Raw genomic sequence first — 17,866 nt, forward strand, 5'->3', positions numbered from 1 at the left:
TTTTCAAAACTCGTTAGATTCTGGACTAGTTCCTGAGGATTGGAGGGTGGCTAATGTAACCCCACTTTTTAACAAAGGAGGGAGAGAGAAACCGGGGAATTATAGACCGGTTAGCCTAACGTCGGTGGTGGGGAAACTGCTCGAGTCTGTTATCAAAGATGTGATAAAAGCACATTTGGAAAGCGGTGAAATGATCAGACAAAGTCAGCATGGATTTGTGAAAGGAAAATCATGTCTGACGAATCTCATAGAATTTTTTGAGGATGTAACTAGTAGAGTGGATAGGGGAGAACCAGTGGATGTGGTATATTTGGATTTTCAAAAGGCTTTTGACAAGGTCCCACACAGGAGATTAGTGTGCAAACTTAAAGCACACGGTATTGGGGGTAAGGTATTGATGTGGATAAGAGAATTGGTTGGCAGACAGGAAGCAAAGAGTGGGAATAAACGGGACCTTTTCAGAATGGCAGGCGGTGACTAGTGGGGTACCGCAAGGCTCAGTGCTGGGACCCCAGTTGTTTACAATATATATTAATGACTTAGACGAGGGAATTAAATGCAGCATCTCCAAGTTTGCGGATGACACGAAGCTGGGCGGCAGTGTTAGCTGTGAGGAGGATGCTAAGAGGATGCAGGGTGACTTGGATAGGTTAGGTGAGTGGGCAAATTCATGGCAGATGCAATTTAATGTGGATAAATGTGAAGTTATCCACTTTGGTGGCAAAAACAGGAAAACAGATTATTATCTGAATGGTGGCCGATTAGGAAAAGGGGAGGTGCAATGAGACTGGGTGTCATTATACACCAGTCATTGAAAGTGGGCATGCAGGTACAGCAGGCGGTGAAAAAGGCGAATGGCATGCTGGCATTTATAGCGAGAGGATTCGAGTACAGGAGCAGGGAGGTACTACTGCAGTTGTACAAGGCCTTGGTGAGACAACACCTGGAGTATTGTGTGCAGTTTTGGTCCCCTAATCTGAGGAAAGACATCCTTGCCATAGAGGGAGTACAAAGAAGGTTCACCAGATTGATTCCTGGGATGGCAGGACTTTCATATGATGAAAGGCTGGATGAACTAGGCTTATACTCGTTGGAATTCAGAAGATTGAGGGGGGATCTGACTGAAATGTATAAAATCCTAAAGGGATTAGACAGGCTAGATGCAGGAAGATTGTTCCCGATGTTGGGGAAGTCCAGAATGAGGAGTCACAGTTTGAGGATAAAGGGGAAGCCTTTTAGGACCAAGATTAGGAAAAACTTCTTCACACAGAGAGTGGTGAATCTGTGGAATTCTCTGCCACAGGAAACAGTTGAGGCCAGTTCATTGGCTATATTTAAGAGGGAGTTAGATATGGCCCTTGTGGCTAAAGGGATCAGGGGGAATGGAGGGAAGGCTGGTACAGGGTTCTGAGTTGGATGATCAGTCATGATCATACTGAATGGCGGTGCAGGCTCAAAGGGCCGAATGGCCTACTCCTGCACCTATTTTCTATGTTTCTATAGTCCAGGTGCAGGTCAATGGGACTAGGCAGAATAATAGTTGGACACGGAATAGACGGGCCAAAGGAGCTGTTTCTGTGCTGTAGTGCTCTATGACTCTATGATTACGAACCTAACTATTGGTGCTGCCTTCCGGAGTTCACTCTGTGGAAGACAGGCTGAATTGTGTGCAGTTGCAGACTGCTACGGGCTTGTTCTTGCCAACAAAATTCATGGATTCAGGGATTTGAGCTATTTTATATATTTTCTGTGTGAGCGTATATTTACTGTTATCTTATATGCACTATTTGTGCCCTGTGCTGTGTGTGACTGTTGGTAGTGTTTTGCACCATGGCCCCAGAGTAACGCTGTTTCATTTGCTGTATTCATAGGTATTTATGTATGGTGAAATGACAAATAAACTTGAACATGAATTCAAATGCTATTCTGCCATCAGGTCAGAAGCGGACAAGATCAATCTGCATTTGGAACCTGGCATGAATTCAATCCGCAATTTCATGGCTCTTCAGTCCGATGTCAGAACAGTGTGCACCCTCCAGAATATCCTGCAACAGTGCACCTGACCCAGGGTCAACCACCCTGAGAGCAATGCGCCATCACCCGCCTGTCCTATAAACAATGGCAGTAGCCAAAAGGGCAGTACCTGTCCAAGTTGGTTCTCAAATTCGTCGCGGACGTCGGCGGCTTTACTCAACACCAGCGGAGTACGGAACACGGGCTCTGCAAAGCAGAAGGTGAAAAAGGCAAACTCACTTAGGATGAAGCTAAATCCCATCTCAAGCAGCTCAAGGAATAAGCCCACATAACCACAGAATAACACAGAACAAGAGACTTCAGTGCCGGCTTTCTGAACAACTTGCCAGTTAGTCCAATCCACCATTCTTTCCACGTCATCCTGTATATTGTACCTTCAAGTATTCAATGCTATAGCTTAGTACAGGTCCTTCTGCCCACAATGTTTTGCCGACCTTATAACCCACTCCAAAGTCAATCTAACCATTCCCTCCCACATAGCCCTCCATTTTTACATAAGAAATAGGAGTAGTCATTCGACCCGTCGAGCCTGCTCCGCCATTCACTAAGATCATGGCCTATCTGACCATGGACGAATCTCCATCTACCTGGCTTTTTCCCATAACCCTCAATTCCCCTACCATGCAAAAATCTATCCAAACTTGTCTTAAATATATGTACTGAGGCAGCCTCCACTGCTTCAATGGGCTGAGAATTCCACAGATTCACCACTCTTTGGGACAAGCAGTTCCTCCTTATCTTCATCCTAAATTTACTCCCCCGAATCTTGTGGCTATGTCCCCTAGATCTAGTCTCAGCTACCAGTGGAAACAACTTTTCTGCCTCTATCTTATCTATCCCTTTCATAATTTTACGTTTCTATAAGATTACCTCTCATTCTTCTGAATTCCAACGAGTACAGACCCAGGTAACTCAATCTCTCCTCGTAGCTTAAACCCCTCATCTCTGGAATCTGGTGAACCGCCTCGAGTAAGACCAGAACTGCACGCAGTACCCCAGGTGCAGCCTCACCAGTACCCAGTATAGTTGCTGCATAACCTTCCTGGTCTTAAATTAAATCCTCATAGCAATGAAGACCAACATTCCATTTGCCTCTTGATAGCCTGCTGCACCTGCAAAACAACCTTTTGTACAGTAATTCACACACAAGCACTCCCAAGTCCATCTGCACAGCAGCATGCTACAATCTTTTACCATTTATCTCCATAATCTGATCTTCCATTTTCCCTTTCAGAGTGGATGACTTCGCATTTACCAACATTGTATTCCATCTGTCATACCCCTGCCCACTCACTTAACCTATCTATATCTCTCTGCAGGCTCTCTGTATCCTCTGTACAATTTGCTTTTCCACTCAATTTAGTGTCATCAGCAAACTTAAGATACACCGCACTCAGTCCCCTCTTCCAGATCATTTTTCTATCATCCATGTGCCTATTTAAGAGTTTCTTAAATGTTCCTAATGTTCTTAAATGTATCTGCCCCTACCACGACCCCTGGCAGGGCATTCCCTGCACCTATCATTCTCTGTGTAAAAATCTTACTTCTGACAACCCCCCATAACCTTAAAATCCCCTCTAATAACCTTAACATGATGGCCCCTCGTATTAGCCATTTCCACTCTGGGAATTCCAGACTAAACGAGTCAATGAAGGATGCTTAACAGCTGTGGCAAGGCTTCAACTCTGTAACTTTGTCTTCAAAATAAAGTAATAATAAGTATTATATTTATGAAACTTTTAGTTTGTATTTTCTCACAAGAACTTTTAAGACACGTCAAATTCATGTCTGTTATTTTTTATGACAAAGAACCACTGTCCCCAACACTTCCGACATTACCAACACACAAGCCATTTTAGAGACCTTTCAAGTTTTTTCAGACGACTATGTATGTGGTTGCTATGGACATGAGAATTGACAGGGGAGCACGTGGCTGTCATGGCAGAAGAATAGAATATAAACGTCAGGATGTAATGTTGAAACTTTATAAAGCACTGGTGAGGCCTCACTTGGAGTACTGTAGGCAGGTTTGGGCCCCTTATCTTAGAAAGGATGTGCTGAAACTGGAGAGGGTTCAAAGGAGGTTCACAAAAATAACACAAGGAAATCTGCAGATGCTGGAATTTCAAGCAACACACATAAAAGTTGCTGGTGAACGCAGCAGGCCGGGCAGCATCCATAGGAAGAGGTACAGTCGACGTTTCAGGCTGAGACCCTTCGTCAGGACTAACTGAAAGAAGAGATAGTAAGAGACTTGAAAGTGGAAGGGGGGAGGCGAAGATCCAAAATGATAGAAGACAGGAGCGGGAGGGATGGAGCTAAGAGCTAGAAAGTTTATTGGCAAAAGGGATATGAGCGGATCATAGGACGGGAGGCCGAAAGGGGGAGGGGGGGAAGCCCAGAGGATGGGCAAGGAGTATAGTGAGAGGGACAGAGGGAGAAAAAGGAGAGAGAGAGAGAGAGAAAATTAATAATATAAATAAATAAATAATGGATAGGGTACGAAGGGCAGGTGGGGCATTAACGGAAGTTAGAGAAGTCAATGTTCATGCCATCAGGTTGGAGGCTACCCAGACAGAATATAAGGTGTTGTTCCTCCAACCCGAGTGTGGCTTCATCTTGACAGTGGAGAAGGCTGTGGATAGACATATCAGAATGGGAATGGGACATGGAAATAAAATATGTGGCCACTGGGAGATCTTGCTTTCTCTGGCGGACAGAGTGTAGGTGTTCAGCATAACAGTCTCCCAGCCTGCGTCTGGTCACGCAAATATATAGAAGGCCGCATCGGGAGCACCAGACGCAGTATATCACCCCAGCCAACTCACAGGTGAAGTGTCACCTCACCTGGAAGGACTGTCTGGGGCCCTGAATGGTGGTGAGGGAGGAAGTGTAAGGGCATGTGTAGCACTTGTTCTGCTTACAAGGATAAGTGCCGGGAGGGAGATTGGTGGGAAGGGACGGGGTGGGGGGGGGCGAATGGACAAGGGAGTCGCGTAGGGAGTGATCACTGCGGAAAGCGGTGGGGGGGGAGGGAAAGATGTGCTTAGTGGCTTAGTGGTGGGATCCCATTGGAGGTGGCGGAAGTTATGGAGAATTATATGTTGGACCTGGAGGCTGGTGGGGTGGTAAGTGAGGACTAGGGGAATCCTATTCCTAGTGGGGTGGCGGGAGGATGGGGTGAGAACAGATTTGCGTGAAATGGGAGAGATGCGTTTTGAGAGCAGAGTTGATGGTAGAGGAAGGGAAACCCCTTTTTTCAAAAAAGGAGGATATCTCCTTCGTCCTGGAATGAAAAGCCTCATCCTGAGAGCAGATGCAGCGGAGACAGAGGAATTGCGAGAAGAGGAATAGTCCAAGTAGCTGTGAGAGTCCATAGGCTTATAGTGTCTATCCCAGCATGGGAAGACAATCTCCGGCGGATTGAGCGGACGAAGCCAATGGAAGGTCCAACGGTCAAGAAGGCGGTCTCTGCAAGCGTCGTGGAACATGTAGAGCAGGACAAGACACAGAAGACGTCCTGGTCATCCACTGCGCCTAGTCCCATCTCCAGCCGTCTAGACTCTGTCTTGCCACTGGATCCAGATGGGAATTGGGAAGCCAGAGTGAGGCTGACACTGCGCAACTCTCCCTCACTTAAATCCAAATCACGCGCTGGTCAGGGTCCTTATCGACGTCAATGATGGACGAACAAAAGTAGACATCTGTAGATAAGCTGTCTCCAGAGATAGAGATAGAAAGATCAAGAAAGGGGAGGGAGGTGTCAGAAATGATTCCAGGATTGAGTGGTTTACAAAAGCATTTGATGGCTCTGGGCCTGTATTCACTACAATTCAGAAGAATGAGGGGTGACCTCATTGAAACCTATGGAATGTTGAAAGGCCTTGATAGCGTGGATGTGGAGAGGATGTTTCTTATGGTGGGAGAGTCTAAGACCAGAGGACACAGTCTCAGAATAGAGATTTTAGAATGGAGATGAGGAGAAATTTCTTTAGCCAGAGAGTGGTAAATCTGTGGAATTCTTTGCCACAAGCAGCTGTGATTGGTCAGGGCATGAAGGGATATGGGGAAAAGGCAGAAAATTGGGACAGAGGAAAATTTGATCAATCAAATTGGAAAACTGGCGGAGCAGACTCAATGGGCCAAATGGCCGAATTCTGCTCCTATATCTTAAGGTCAAGGTCGAATGTTATCACCTCTTACAAAGTGAAATCAAGTGACATAGCAGGGCTTTGCTCTCAGATGAGCTCAATGCCTTCTATGCTTGCTTTGACCAGCAAAATGTGGAGGAACTATCACGAACTCCCACAGCCCCCAATGACCCTGTGATTTCAGTCTCTGAGGCTGACGTGAGAGCATCCTTCAGGAGGGTGAAGCCATGGAATGGATCTGGAACAGCTGGGGTACATGACCAAGTACTAAAGACCTGGCTGTTCAATTGGCTGCACTGTTAACTGAGATCTTTAACCTCTCACTTCAGCAGACTGAGATACCCACCTACTTCAAGCAGGCTTCAATAAAGGCATCCGTTAGTCTTGCGAGGCAATGGATCTGCGCCTGGAAAGTCTTCACTCTCCAGGGCGCAGGCCTGGGCAAGATTGTGTGGAAGACCAGCAGTTGCCCATGCTGGAAGTCTCCCCTCTCCATGACACCAATGTTGTCCAAGGGAAGGGCATTAGGACCCATACAACTTGGCACCAGTGTCGTCGCAGAGCACTGTGTGGTTAAGTGCCTTGCTCAAGGACACAACACGTTCCCTCGGCTGGGGCTCGAACTCATGACCTTCAGGTAGCTAGTCCAATGCCTTAACCACTTGGCCTCAACATACAATAGTGAATAATATATTCCCGGAGAATATAGTCGTAACTTGCCTCAATGACAGCACCAGACAACAAGGATTTTGCTTCGATTACTTCTGGGTGTATCTAACGGATTTTGGGCTGCTGATTATGAATATCACCATGAAATTTCCCTATCACGCACCATGCTTTTGAATTTGCCTATATTTGTTATTTCAGTTCATAATTCAAGTCAATTAAAATGTTCCCTACCATGTAAACTGAAGTTTTCTGTCTTGTCCAGGCATGCCTGGGCATGTTTTTAGTCAGGGCAGATGCTGCACAGCAGGACAGGTTTGCGAAAGGCTATAAAGGCATCACGCACACACCGTCCTATGCATTGTGTTTACATGTATATCATTTGCGATCACATTGATATGCATGCTCTACCTGCATAGCATCTTGTGTGTACTCATTATAAAATAATTGTATTTTCAGGAGTATTTGTGATAGCAAAATGTCTCACTAATGTTGCAACAGCCGCGAGACTTTGTAATATTTGTGGCGAGTATACACTTAAATCTCAAAGATGGAACATGACTTGTGCGTGGAATGGGCTGCCGGCAACGGTGGTGGAGGCAGATACGACAGGGTCTTTTAAGAGACTCCTGGACAGGTACATGGAACTTAGGAAAATTTTTCATTGATTATATTATGCTTATTGGATTTATTGAGTATGCCCGTAAGAGAATGAATTTCAGGGTTGTATATGGTGACATATACAGTTGCAAGAAAAAGTTTGTGAACCCTTTGTAATTACCTGGTTTTCGGCATTAATTATTCATAAAATGTGGTCTGATCTTCATCTAAGTCATAATAATAGACAAACACAATCTGCCTAAACCAAGACTTCTCAACTGGAGTTCCACGAGATTGTGATTAAAAACAATAAACATTATTTTTTGAACTTTGTGCAACACGTGATTCTAGTGCTGGCAGTGGTAGGCAGTGACTGAGCAGCCCTGTTAGCAATCTCAGCCCAGTGTGGTAGTGTGCAGTTGGACCACATTTATTTGGTTTAGTCCATTCTCAGTTTTTGATGTGAGACAGAGGAAGCCGTTGATTGCACAGGCTGATGAGGTGCGTTTTCCAAGCATTGAATGGACTCACCCAACTTGGGCTGTGACGTCAGCCTCTCCCTCCCAAATTACCCCCCACCCCCCCACAACTTCCCCTGACATGCCACCGATTGGCTTATGGGAGCGAACAATCTACCAGCGTAGTAGAAAACTGGAGGGAAATTTTCATTCTAAAGACAGTCCCATGTGGCAATTTTTGTAGAGGAGGTGTGAGACAGAAGAGGAAGATTCTAGGCCTAGGCCTACGGACAATTCTGAAAAGGTTAATGATGAAGAATTACTACCTTCTGATTCATTTCACTGCACTAGTACAACAGTGGACACAAAAAAGTCTGTCTTTACAATGAAAGGTGTTTATCAATGGGTTTTACATGGACTGGTGATCCAAGTTATCCTATTCCATTGTGCCTAGTCTGTGGCAAACAACTTACAAATGTAGAATTGAGCAAAAAAAAGACACTTAACTGCAAATCACAGCCAAGACATGTAAAGGTGCTGATTATTTTAAATGACTATTGGATTCTCAAAACAAACAGATGAAAGCTTTTGAAAATAAAGTCACAGTCTGTAAAAACCCCAAGAAGCAAGTTATTTAGTAGCTTAAGGCCAGTTCACTCAAGAATGTTAAAAAGAACTGTGTGAAAACCTGAATAAAGAGCACACCAATCTCCTGCTAGATACAAAAATGTAGTGGCCTAGCAGAGGAAGAGTTCTCAACAGGGTGTTTGAGCTGAAAGGCGAATTGCAGGAGTACTTTCAAGAAAATAGTAGGCCAGATTTTGCTGAGTGCTTTGAAGATGAAGAAAGGCTGCAGAAATTAGCCTACTCTTAACAGGCATTTTTCATCATATGGACCAGTTGAACAAGTCACTGCAAGGCCCTAGAGAAAATGTTTTGACTTCAGGTGACAAAACTCTCGGATTTAAAAGGACACTGAACCATTGGAAAAACCATGCTGCAAAAGGAAATTGACATATTTCCACTGCTGCCTGGGCTTGAGTGAGGAAGGATCTCAGAAAGTCTTGAGTCTTATGGAAAACCCCCTGGAAGAACTACAGAACAAAACTGAACAGCATTCCCCCCCCCCCCCTTTCAACACAAATGTATGACTGGGTGAGGGACCTTCTTTCTGAATCTTCTGCTCAGCCTGAGAACTTGACTTTGAGAGAAGAGGAAGAACTTGGTGTGAGCTGCACTCTGATCATGCACTCAAGATGAGATTTATTGACCTGCCCCTGGACAAATTCTGGATTTCTGTGAAAGAAGAGTATCCTCCCATTCATAGGACAGCAATGAACATTTTACTGCAGTTTTCAAATTCTTACATGTATGAGCAAGCTTTTTCTTGTTTAACAAACATCAAGAGCATGGATAGAAATCATCTCATTTCAGCTGAAGGTGAAATCTGTGTGTGTTTATCTCAAGTTCAACTCAGAATTGAGAAGTTTATTATGCTTGCCTTATGTGTTTTTAAAATTTATGGAAGGGAAAGAAAGAGATTAATTTAAAGAAAGGTAAGCTAAGCTTAACTATCTTTTTTTTCAAGAAAGGTTGGCTAAAATTTCATTCTCTACTCAAAACAACATTGACAATTATTTCTGGATTATTTTATCTACAACTTACTGATCACGCTAACGTACCGTGAGCTGTAGATAAAAGTAATTTTGATGCAGGGGTTCCTTGAGACCTGAAAATTATTAAGGCTGGCTTAAACTGATAACACACAAAAAACTGTACTTTTCATGTCTTTATTGAATACATTGTACATTGTTTAATCATTCACAGTCCAGGCTGGAAAAAGTATGTGAACCCTTGTATTTCATAACTGGTAGAATCTCCTTTTGCAGCAATAACCTGTACCAAACATTTCCTGTAGCTGCTGATCAGAATTGCAGAACAACAAGAAGGAATTTTAGACCATTCCTCAATACAAAACTGTTTTAGTTCATTATTATTTCTGGGAAACCTTGCATGAACAGCCCTCTTCAGGTCATGCCATAGCATCTCAATTGGGTTAAGCTCTGGACTCTGATTTGACCATTCCAAAACACAAATTTTCTTCTTTTTAAAACATTCTGTTGATGATTTACTCTTGTGTTTCGGATCATTGTCTTGTTGCATCATCCAATTTCTATTCACCTTCAGGTGATAGACCATTACCCTGACATGCTCCTGTAAAATGTCTTGATACAATTTTGAATTCATTGTTCCCTCAATGAATGCAACTGTCCAGGCCCTGAGGCAGCAAAACAGCCCAAACTATGATGCTCCTTCCACCACGCTTCACAGTTGGGATGAGGTTTTGGTGATGGTGTGCAGTACCCTTGTTCCTCCAAACAGAGAAGTGTGCTTTTCTGTCAAAAAGTGCAACTTTTGTTTCATCTGTCCAGAAACTTTTTGGAACATCCATGTGGATAGTAAAAGTTCTTTCAAATATGCAAAAAATAAAAGGTTGATGAAAATGGATATAGGGCGCTAGAAAATGAGGCCAGAGAAATAATAACGGGGCCAAGGAGATGGCAGATGAACTAAACAAGTATTTTGAATCAGTCTTCACTGTGGAAGATACTAGCAGTGTGCCAGATGCTGAAGGGTGTGAGGGAAGAGAAGTGAGTGCAGTTACTATTACAAGGGAGAAGGCGCTCAAAAAGCTGAAAGACATAAGGGTACATAAGTCACCCGGACCAGATGAACTGCACTCTAGGGTCTGTAGGAGGTACTGGCAGAGATTGCAAATGTTACTCCACTCTTTAAGAAAGGAGGAAGGCAGCAGAAAGGAAATTATAAACCAATTAGCCTGACCTCAGTGGCTGGGAAGATGTTGGAGTCAATTGTTAAGGATGAGGTTATCCTATCTTCTGGTGACAAAGGACAAGATAGGACAAAGTCAGCATGGTTTCCTTAAGGAAGATCATGCCTGACAAACCTGTTGGAATTGTTTGATATTACACAAAGGATAGATAAAGGGAATGCAGTGGATGTTGTATATTTGGACTTTCAGAAGGCCTTTGACAAGGTGCCGCACATGAGGCTACTTACCAAGATAAGAGCTCATGGCATTACAGGAAAGTTACTGGCATGGGTAGAGTATCGGCTGATTGGTAGGAGGCAGCAAGTGGGAATATAAGGATTTCTTCCTGGTTTGCTGCCAGAGTATAGAGGTGTTCTGTAGGGGTCAGTGCTGGGACCACTTCTTTTTTGGCTGTATATAAATGGTTTAGATGATGAAATAGATAGCTTTGTTGCCAAGTTTGCAAATATATGAAGATTAGTGGAGGGGCAGGTAGTGTTGAGGAAACAACTAGGCTGCAATAGGATTTAGACAGATTAGGAGAATGGACAAGAAAGTGGCAAATGAAATACAATGTTGGAAAATGCGTGGTCATGCACTTTGGTAGTAGAAATAAAAATAAAGACTATTTTCTAAAATCTGAGATGCAAAGGGACTTGGGAGTCCTTGTGCAGAACACCCTAAAGGTGAACTTGCAGGTGGAGTCGGTGGTGAGGAAAGCAAATGCCATGTTAGCATTCATTTCAAGAGGTCTGGAAAACAAGAGCAGTGATGTGATACTGAGGCTTTATAAGGCACTGGTGAGGCCTCACCTTGAGTATTGTGAACAGTTCTGGGCTCCTCATCTAAGAAAAGATGTACAGGCACAGGAGAAGGTTCAAAGGAGGTTCTCAAGGATGGTTCTGGGAACAGAAGGGTTATCCATAGGAGGAACGTTTGATAGCTCTGGGTCTGTACTCGCTGGCATTTAGAAGGATGAAGGGGGATCTCATGGAAACTTCTCAAATGCTGAAAGGCCTAGACAGATTAGATGTGGAAAGGATATTTCCCACGGTGAAGGAGTCTAGGATAAGAGGATAGAGGGGTGTCCATTTAAAACAGAATTACAGAGGAATTTCTTTAGCCAGAGGGTGGTGAATTTGTGTTCTTTATTACCACAGGCAGCTGTGGAGGCCAGGTAGTTGGATGTATTTAAGGCAAAGCTTGATCAGTTCCTGATTGGACACAGCATCAAAGGTTACGGGGAGAAGGCTGGGGAGTGGGGCTGAGGAGGGGAAAAAAGGATCAGCCATGATTGAATGGCAGAGCAGACTCGATGGACCAAATTGGCTATATCTGCTCCTAAGTTTTATGGTCTTTTGCAAACTTGAGATGTGCAGTAATGTTTTTGTTTGAAGACCAGTGGGTTCCTCTGCGGTGTCCTTCCATGAACACCATTCTTGTTCAGTGTTTTTCTTGTAGTGGACACATGAACAAGACTAGAGTTCTAGAGATTTCTGCAGGTCTTTTGCTGTTATCTTTGGGTTCTTTTTCACCTCTTCAGCATTCATTGATTGGAACACCTGACTGTAAATAGATTTTGTAGAAGACATTGTCCCAGAGGTTCGCATACTATTTTTGAACCTAGACTGTGATTGTTTAAATAGTATACTCAGTATTGACGAGAAGTATAATTGTTTGTGTGTTATTAGTTCAAGCAGATTGTGTTTGTCTATTATTGTGACTTAGATGATGATCAGACCACATTTGATGAGTATTTAATGCAGAAAACCAGGTAATTGCAAAGGGTTCACAAACTTTTTCTTGCAACTATATGTACTTCGATTTAAAAAATTATTTTGAACTTTGAAAAGATCTCTGGCTGTCCACTTGATCTATGCTTTTTATTATCTTGTACATCTCTATCAAAGTCACCTCTTATCCTCCTTCGCTCCAAACAGAAAAGCCCTAGCTTGCTTAACCTTTCCTCATAAGACATGCTCTCTAAACCAGGCAGTATCCTGCTAAATCTCCTCTGCATCCTCTGTAAAGCTTCCACATCTTTTTTACAGTGAGAGGACCTGAACTGTGCACAATATTCCAGCTGTGGTCTAGCCAGGGTTAGAACAATTAAACTCAAGTCTTAATTGGAGGATTTCAGGGCCTTGAGAAGGTTACAGAGCTGTAGAAGGAAGCCAGCATGGAGGAATTAAAGGGAATCAAAACGCTGCTGAGACAGAAATCATCAGTCCATCCAATCATCACATCCCTCCCACACCCCAGGCTAGACATTAACTTCAAAACAACTCTACTCCTCTCCTCCTCCCTGAGGACATCCAAGGCAAAGAAACACAACAAAAATCTTCCCCGCATAGAGTGGAACTTTGGAACTTTCTGAAACTGTCAAGACTAGGGTGAAGGGGCTGATTATTTGGGAGAAACTGGATCAAATGAAAAGTTCCAAACAAAATCAAAGCAGGGTTTTGGGGAATTAGAGAACAAAATAGGTTTCAACATTTATTATTAAACTGAAAACTAGATGAGATTTAAAGAGCTGAATGAGCGGTTCCTGGTCAGTACTATGGAACAATGTTAAAACAAATCGACACCACCAGTGAAAGGCTTCAACCTGTCAGTACTACATTAAGACCATAAGACATAGGAGCAGAATTAGACCATTCAGCCCATCGAGTCTGCTCATCATTCCACCACGGCTGATTTATTTTTCCTCTCAACCCCATTCTCCTGCCTTCTCCCTGTAACCTTTGACATTTTGACTAATCAAGAACCTATCAATTTCTGCTTTAAGTATATCCAATAACTTGGCCTCCATAGCTGTCTGTAGCAAAAAATTCCACAAATTCAACACCCTCTAGCTGAAGAAATTTTTCTCATCTTTGTTCTAAGTGGGTGTTCCTCTAGTCTGAGGCTGTTTCCTCTGATCCTAGGCTCATCTACTATAAGGAACATACTCTCCAAATCCACTCTGTCTGGACCTTTCAATATTCAACAATCTCCAATGAGAATCCCCATTATTCTAAACTCCAGTGAGTACAGGTCCAGAGCTATTAAATGTCCCCTTTTGTTTCCAGAATCATTCTCATGAACCTCCTCTGAACCCTCTCCAATGATAACACATCTTTTAGATAAGCGGCCCAAAACTCCTCACAGTACTTTGACCAATGCCCTATAAAGCCTCGGCATTACATTCCTTCTGAGGCATGGTCATCGTCCTGAACTATTAATTCCAAGCACAAACCTGGTATTTCCCACTTTACCAGACCTTCACATCAAGTCCACATCCATTCCAGTCAAATTAGCCCCACCCACAACCTCTTTCCCCTCAAAGTTTGTTATACCGTAAAACAAGATACAGATAAAGTTTGTTTTATTTCTTTCAAGTTTCTTAGACTATATATCAGCATAGAAACAGGCCCTTTGGCCTACAATATTGTGTCAAACCAAATAAATCAGTTATCAAAAGACCAACTAAAATAATCCCTTCAGCCTATACAATGTCCATATCCTTCCATTTTCCTCAAATACATACACCTATATCTAAAAGTGTCAACTACATCTGGCTCTACCACCACTCCAGGTGGCAGATTCCAGGCACCCACCAGTCTCTGTGTAGAAAATATACCTATCACATCTCCTTTGAAAATACCCTCACTCACCATACACACACACCCTCTGGAATTAGACACTTCAACCCTGGGAAAAAGATACTGTTTTGTCTACTCTATCTATGCCTCTCATAATCTTGTAAACCTCTATCAGTTCTCCTCTTAACCCCCAACACACCAGAGAAAACAACCCAAGTTTGTCCAACCTCTCATTATAGTACATGCCCTCTAATCCAGGCAACCTCCTGGTAAACCTCTTCTGCACCCTCTCCAAAGTCTCAACATCCTTCCTATAATGGGGTGACCAGAACTATATGCAATATTCCAGTTAGGGCTAGCCACATGCCTTCTTAACCACCCTGTCAATTGTCTTCTCAATTATCTTTCAAAAGGTTTTACTGGATTTGCTTTCTCTACACTCTTGGGCAGTGAAAACCAGACTGGAGCCACAGCCAGTGTGAAAAGGCTTTTCCTGACATCTCTGCTGCTTTTGATAATCGCTTTGAATCGGTGTCTTTTGCTTCCCAAACTTGCCACCAATAGCAACAGTTCCTCTTTAATCACTTTGCTCATATAAGTTCTTCCCCAATTGTTTCTCAACCTCTGCTCAGAGGCAAACAATTCCACCATTTCATAAATGAAGTCCTTCCACCCTACCAAACCTTCTCCACACCCTCACATCCCACAATGTGCTCCATCACCATTATTCTCAACACTGGTGCTCTACAATCCCCAATCTCCAATCTGCTCCCTGTACTTTGGACAGACTCTGCTTTAACTACACCTACAAGTTTGCACTGTAGTGGGCCGTATCTCAAAAATGATAAGTTAGAGTAAAGGAAGGAGATAGAGAGCTGGTCATTGACTTCAGGAATCAGTGCTGCACATCAACAGTGCTGAGGTCAAGAGGGTTTCTTGCAGTAAACATCATTCATAGTCTCTCCTGGTCCAAACATGGCCAAGAAAGCTCACCAACACCTCTACTTGAAAATCTCCCTCAAAAGATAATTGTCCTGTCAGCTTTTTTGTCCTACGTTCCTAAACTGTGGAACTCAGTAACTAAATCTGTAAACGATGCAGATGTTGACACTTCTAAATGCCAACTCAAAACCTATTTATTTAACCTTGCTTTTTATTTTTGTTTTCACTTTATCCCACTGTAAAACACTTTGAACTACATTCTGTATGGAAACTACTCTAAAAATAGTAATTATTATTAGTACTTTCTCAAGAGGCTAAAAAAAATTATGCATGTTCTTTTTGACTCAGATGCACCAAATGATAGGATGGAGACTTGGCTTCACAATCTACACTGTGGCCCTTGCTCCTTACTGCATACTATAACCCCAAAGCATCACCGGCACCAGCCTACCCGCTATCAAGGGCATATCTACAGAAAGGTGCTGGAAAAGGGCCAGTAACATAATGAAGGATCCCACCTACCCTGCTCGTGGACTGTTTGTACCACTCTCATCAGGGAGAGGGCTATATGGCATCCATACCAGAACCACCAAACTCAAAAACAGTTACTTTCCCCAAGCAGTGAGGCTGATCAACACCTCCACCCACTAACCCACCCCTCCACACCCCCAACCATCACTACTTTATCATTTCCTGTCAGAGTCACTTTATCTAGAGACAGTCTTGTGCCTAGTGTCACTTTACGGGCATATAATCAATGTATATAAGCTATCTTATGAATTTAAATTTATTCTTTTTTTTTATTATTGTCTCCTTTATCTTATTCTGGTTTTTTTTGGGGACTGCATCAGATCCAGAATAACAATTATTTTGTGCTCCTTTACACTTGTGTACTGGAAATGACATTAAACAATCTTGAATCTTGAACTGTCACACTATCTTCTGTATTTTATTATTGCTTTTCCCTTCTACCACGTTGATGTACTGACGTGATGAAATGATCTGTATAGATGGCATGTGAAAACAAGTTTTCACTGTATCTTGGTACATGTGACAATAATAAACCAATTTAATAACAATTAAAGAGCAGATTAGATAAAGCATCTAAAATTTTGAGCAGCTTTGGTAAGACAACGGGGTGGGGGGCAATTCACTGGTCAGCGAGATTAAAACAATGAGCTACAATTGACACTGACGAGAGGAACGAGCAGTAGACTATTTGGCCTCTTATGCTTGTTCAATAAAATTATGGCTTAATTTTTACCTCAGTGACACTCAGAAGCAGAATTAGACCATTTGGTCCATCGAGTCTGCTCCATCATTCCATCATGGCTGATTTATTATTCCTTTCAACCCCATTCTCCTGCCTTCTCCCAGTTAACTTTGACACCCTGACTAAACAAGAACCTATCAATCTCCACTTTAAATAAACCCAATGACTTGGACTCCACAGCTGTCTGTAGCAATAAATTCCACAGATTCACCACCCTCTGACTGAAGAAATTCCTCCTTATTTCTGTTCTAAAGGGACGTCCTTGTATTCTGAGGCGGTGCCCTCTCATCCTGTCCACCATGGAGAGCGTTCTGTTTGGTTGGATCACTGGTATGGAGGCTCCAATGCACAGGATCAGAAAAAGCTGCAGAAGGTTGCAGACACGAGCCAGCTCCCTCATGGGCACTAGCCCCCCTCAGCATCGAGGACATCTTCAAAAAGCGATGCCTCAAAAAGGTCACATCCATCTTTTAAGGACTCCCATCACTCAAGACCTCTTCGCATTACTACCATCATCAAGGAGCGCACAGGAGCCTACAGACCCGTATTCATCATTTCAGAACAGCTTCTTCCCACCCCACCCCCAGGTTTCTGAATGGAGTCCATGAATCCATGAACACAACCTCATTATTTTGCTCTCTTCTGGCACTATTTATTTTTCTATATATTCTTATTGCAATACACAGTAACTTTTACATATTGCACTGTACTGCTGCTGTAAAACAGCAAATTTCACAACGTATGTCAGTGATAATAAACCTGATTCGGAATCTGATGCAGGGCTTCAACCTGAGATTCTGCTCAAACCACTGAGTTCCTCTAGCAGACAGTTGCCATCCATTGCACTGATTGTGTGTGTGTGTGTGTGTGACTGCTGCAGAGACCTGAGGTACACAGAACATTCCTGGGTGCTCCCAAGCAGGTCTCCGATCGGTCAGTGGGGATACAACAACTTTTCGCTAAAGAAGCCACGGTGATGTTCTGGAGGCATTTTCTCTGTTCTTTGGGAATATCTTGCTGTGTGATTCATGGATGCAAAGTGGTTAGTGTAACACTATTACAGGGCCAGTGACCCAGGTTCAATTCCCGCTGCTGTCTGCAAAGAGTCTGTATGTATTCCCCGCGACATTGTGGACTTCCTCTGGGTGCTTCCGTTTCCTCTAATTAAACGTAAGAGCAGAATTAGGCCAATTGGCCTATCGAGTCTGCTACACCATTCCATCATGTCTGACTAATAATCCCTCTCAACCTCAATCTCCTGCCTTCTCCCAGTAACCTTTGACACCTTGACTAATCAAGAAACTATCAACCTCCACAATAAGTAA

The 17,866-nt window shown here is 43.1% G+C and overlaps 1 protein-coding gene across 1 annotated transcript in view; it reads right to left on the bottom strand.

Moving 5' to 3' along the window:
* rnf169 (ring finger protein 169) overlaps window positions 1-17,866 on the bottom strand; it is a 59,183-nt gene that overhangs the window by 33,989 nt on the left and 7,328 nt on the right. The window contains exon 2 of the mRNA XM_063054743.1: window positions 2,144-2,220. Within this exon, the coding sequence (XP_062910813.1) occupies window positions 2,144-2,220 (77 nt within the window). The remainder of the gene's footprint in view (window positions 1-2,143; window positions 2,221-17,866) is intronic.

Source organism: Mobula hypostoma, chromosome 7 (genome assembly GCF_963921235.1).
Source record: "Mobula hypostoma chromosome 7, sMobHyp1.1, whole genome shotgun sequence".
In the NCBI taxonomy this organism is placed as follows: Eukaryota; Metazoa; Chordata; class Chondrichthyes; order Myliobatiformes; family Myliobatidae; genus Mobula; species Mobula hypostoma.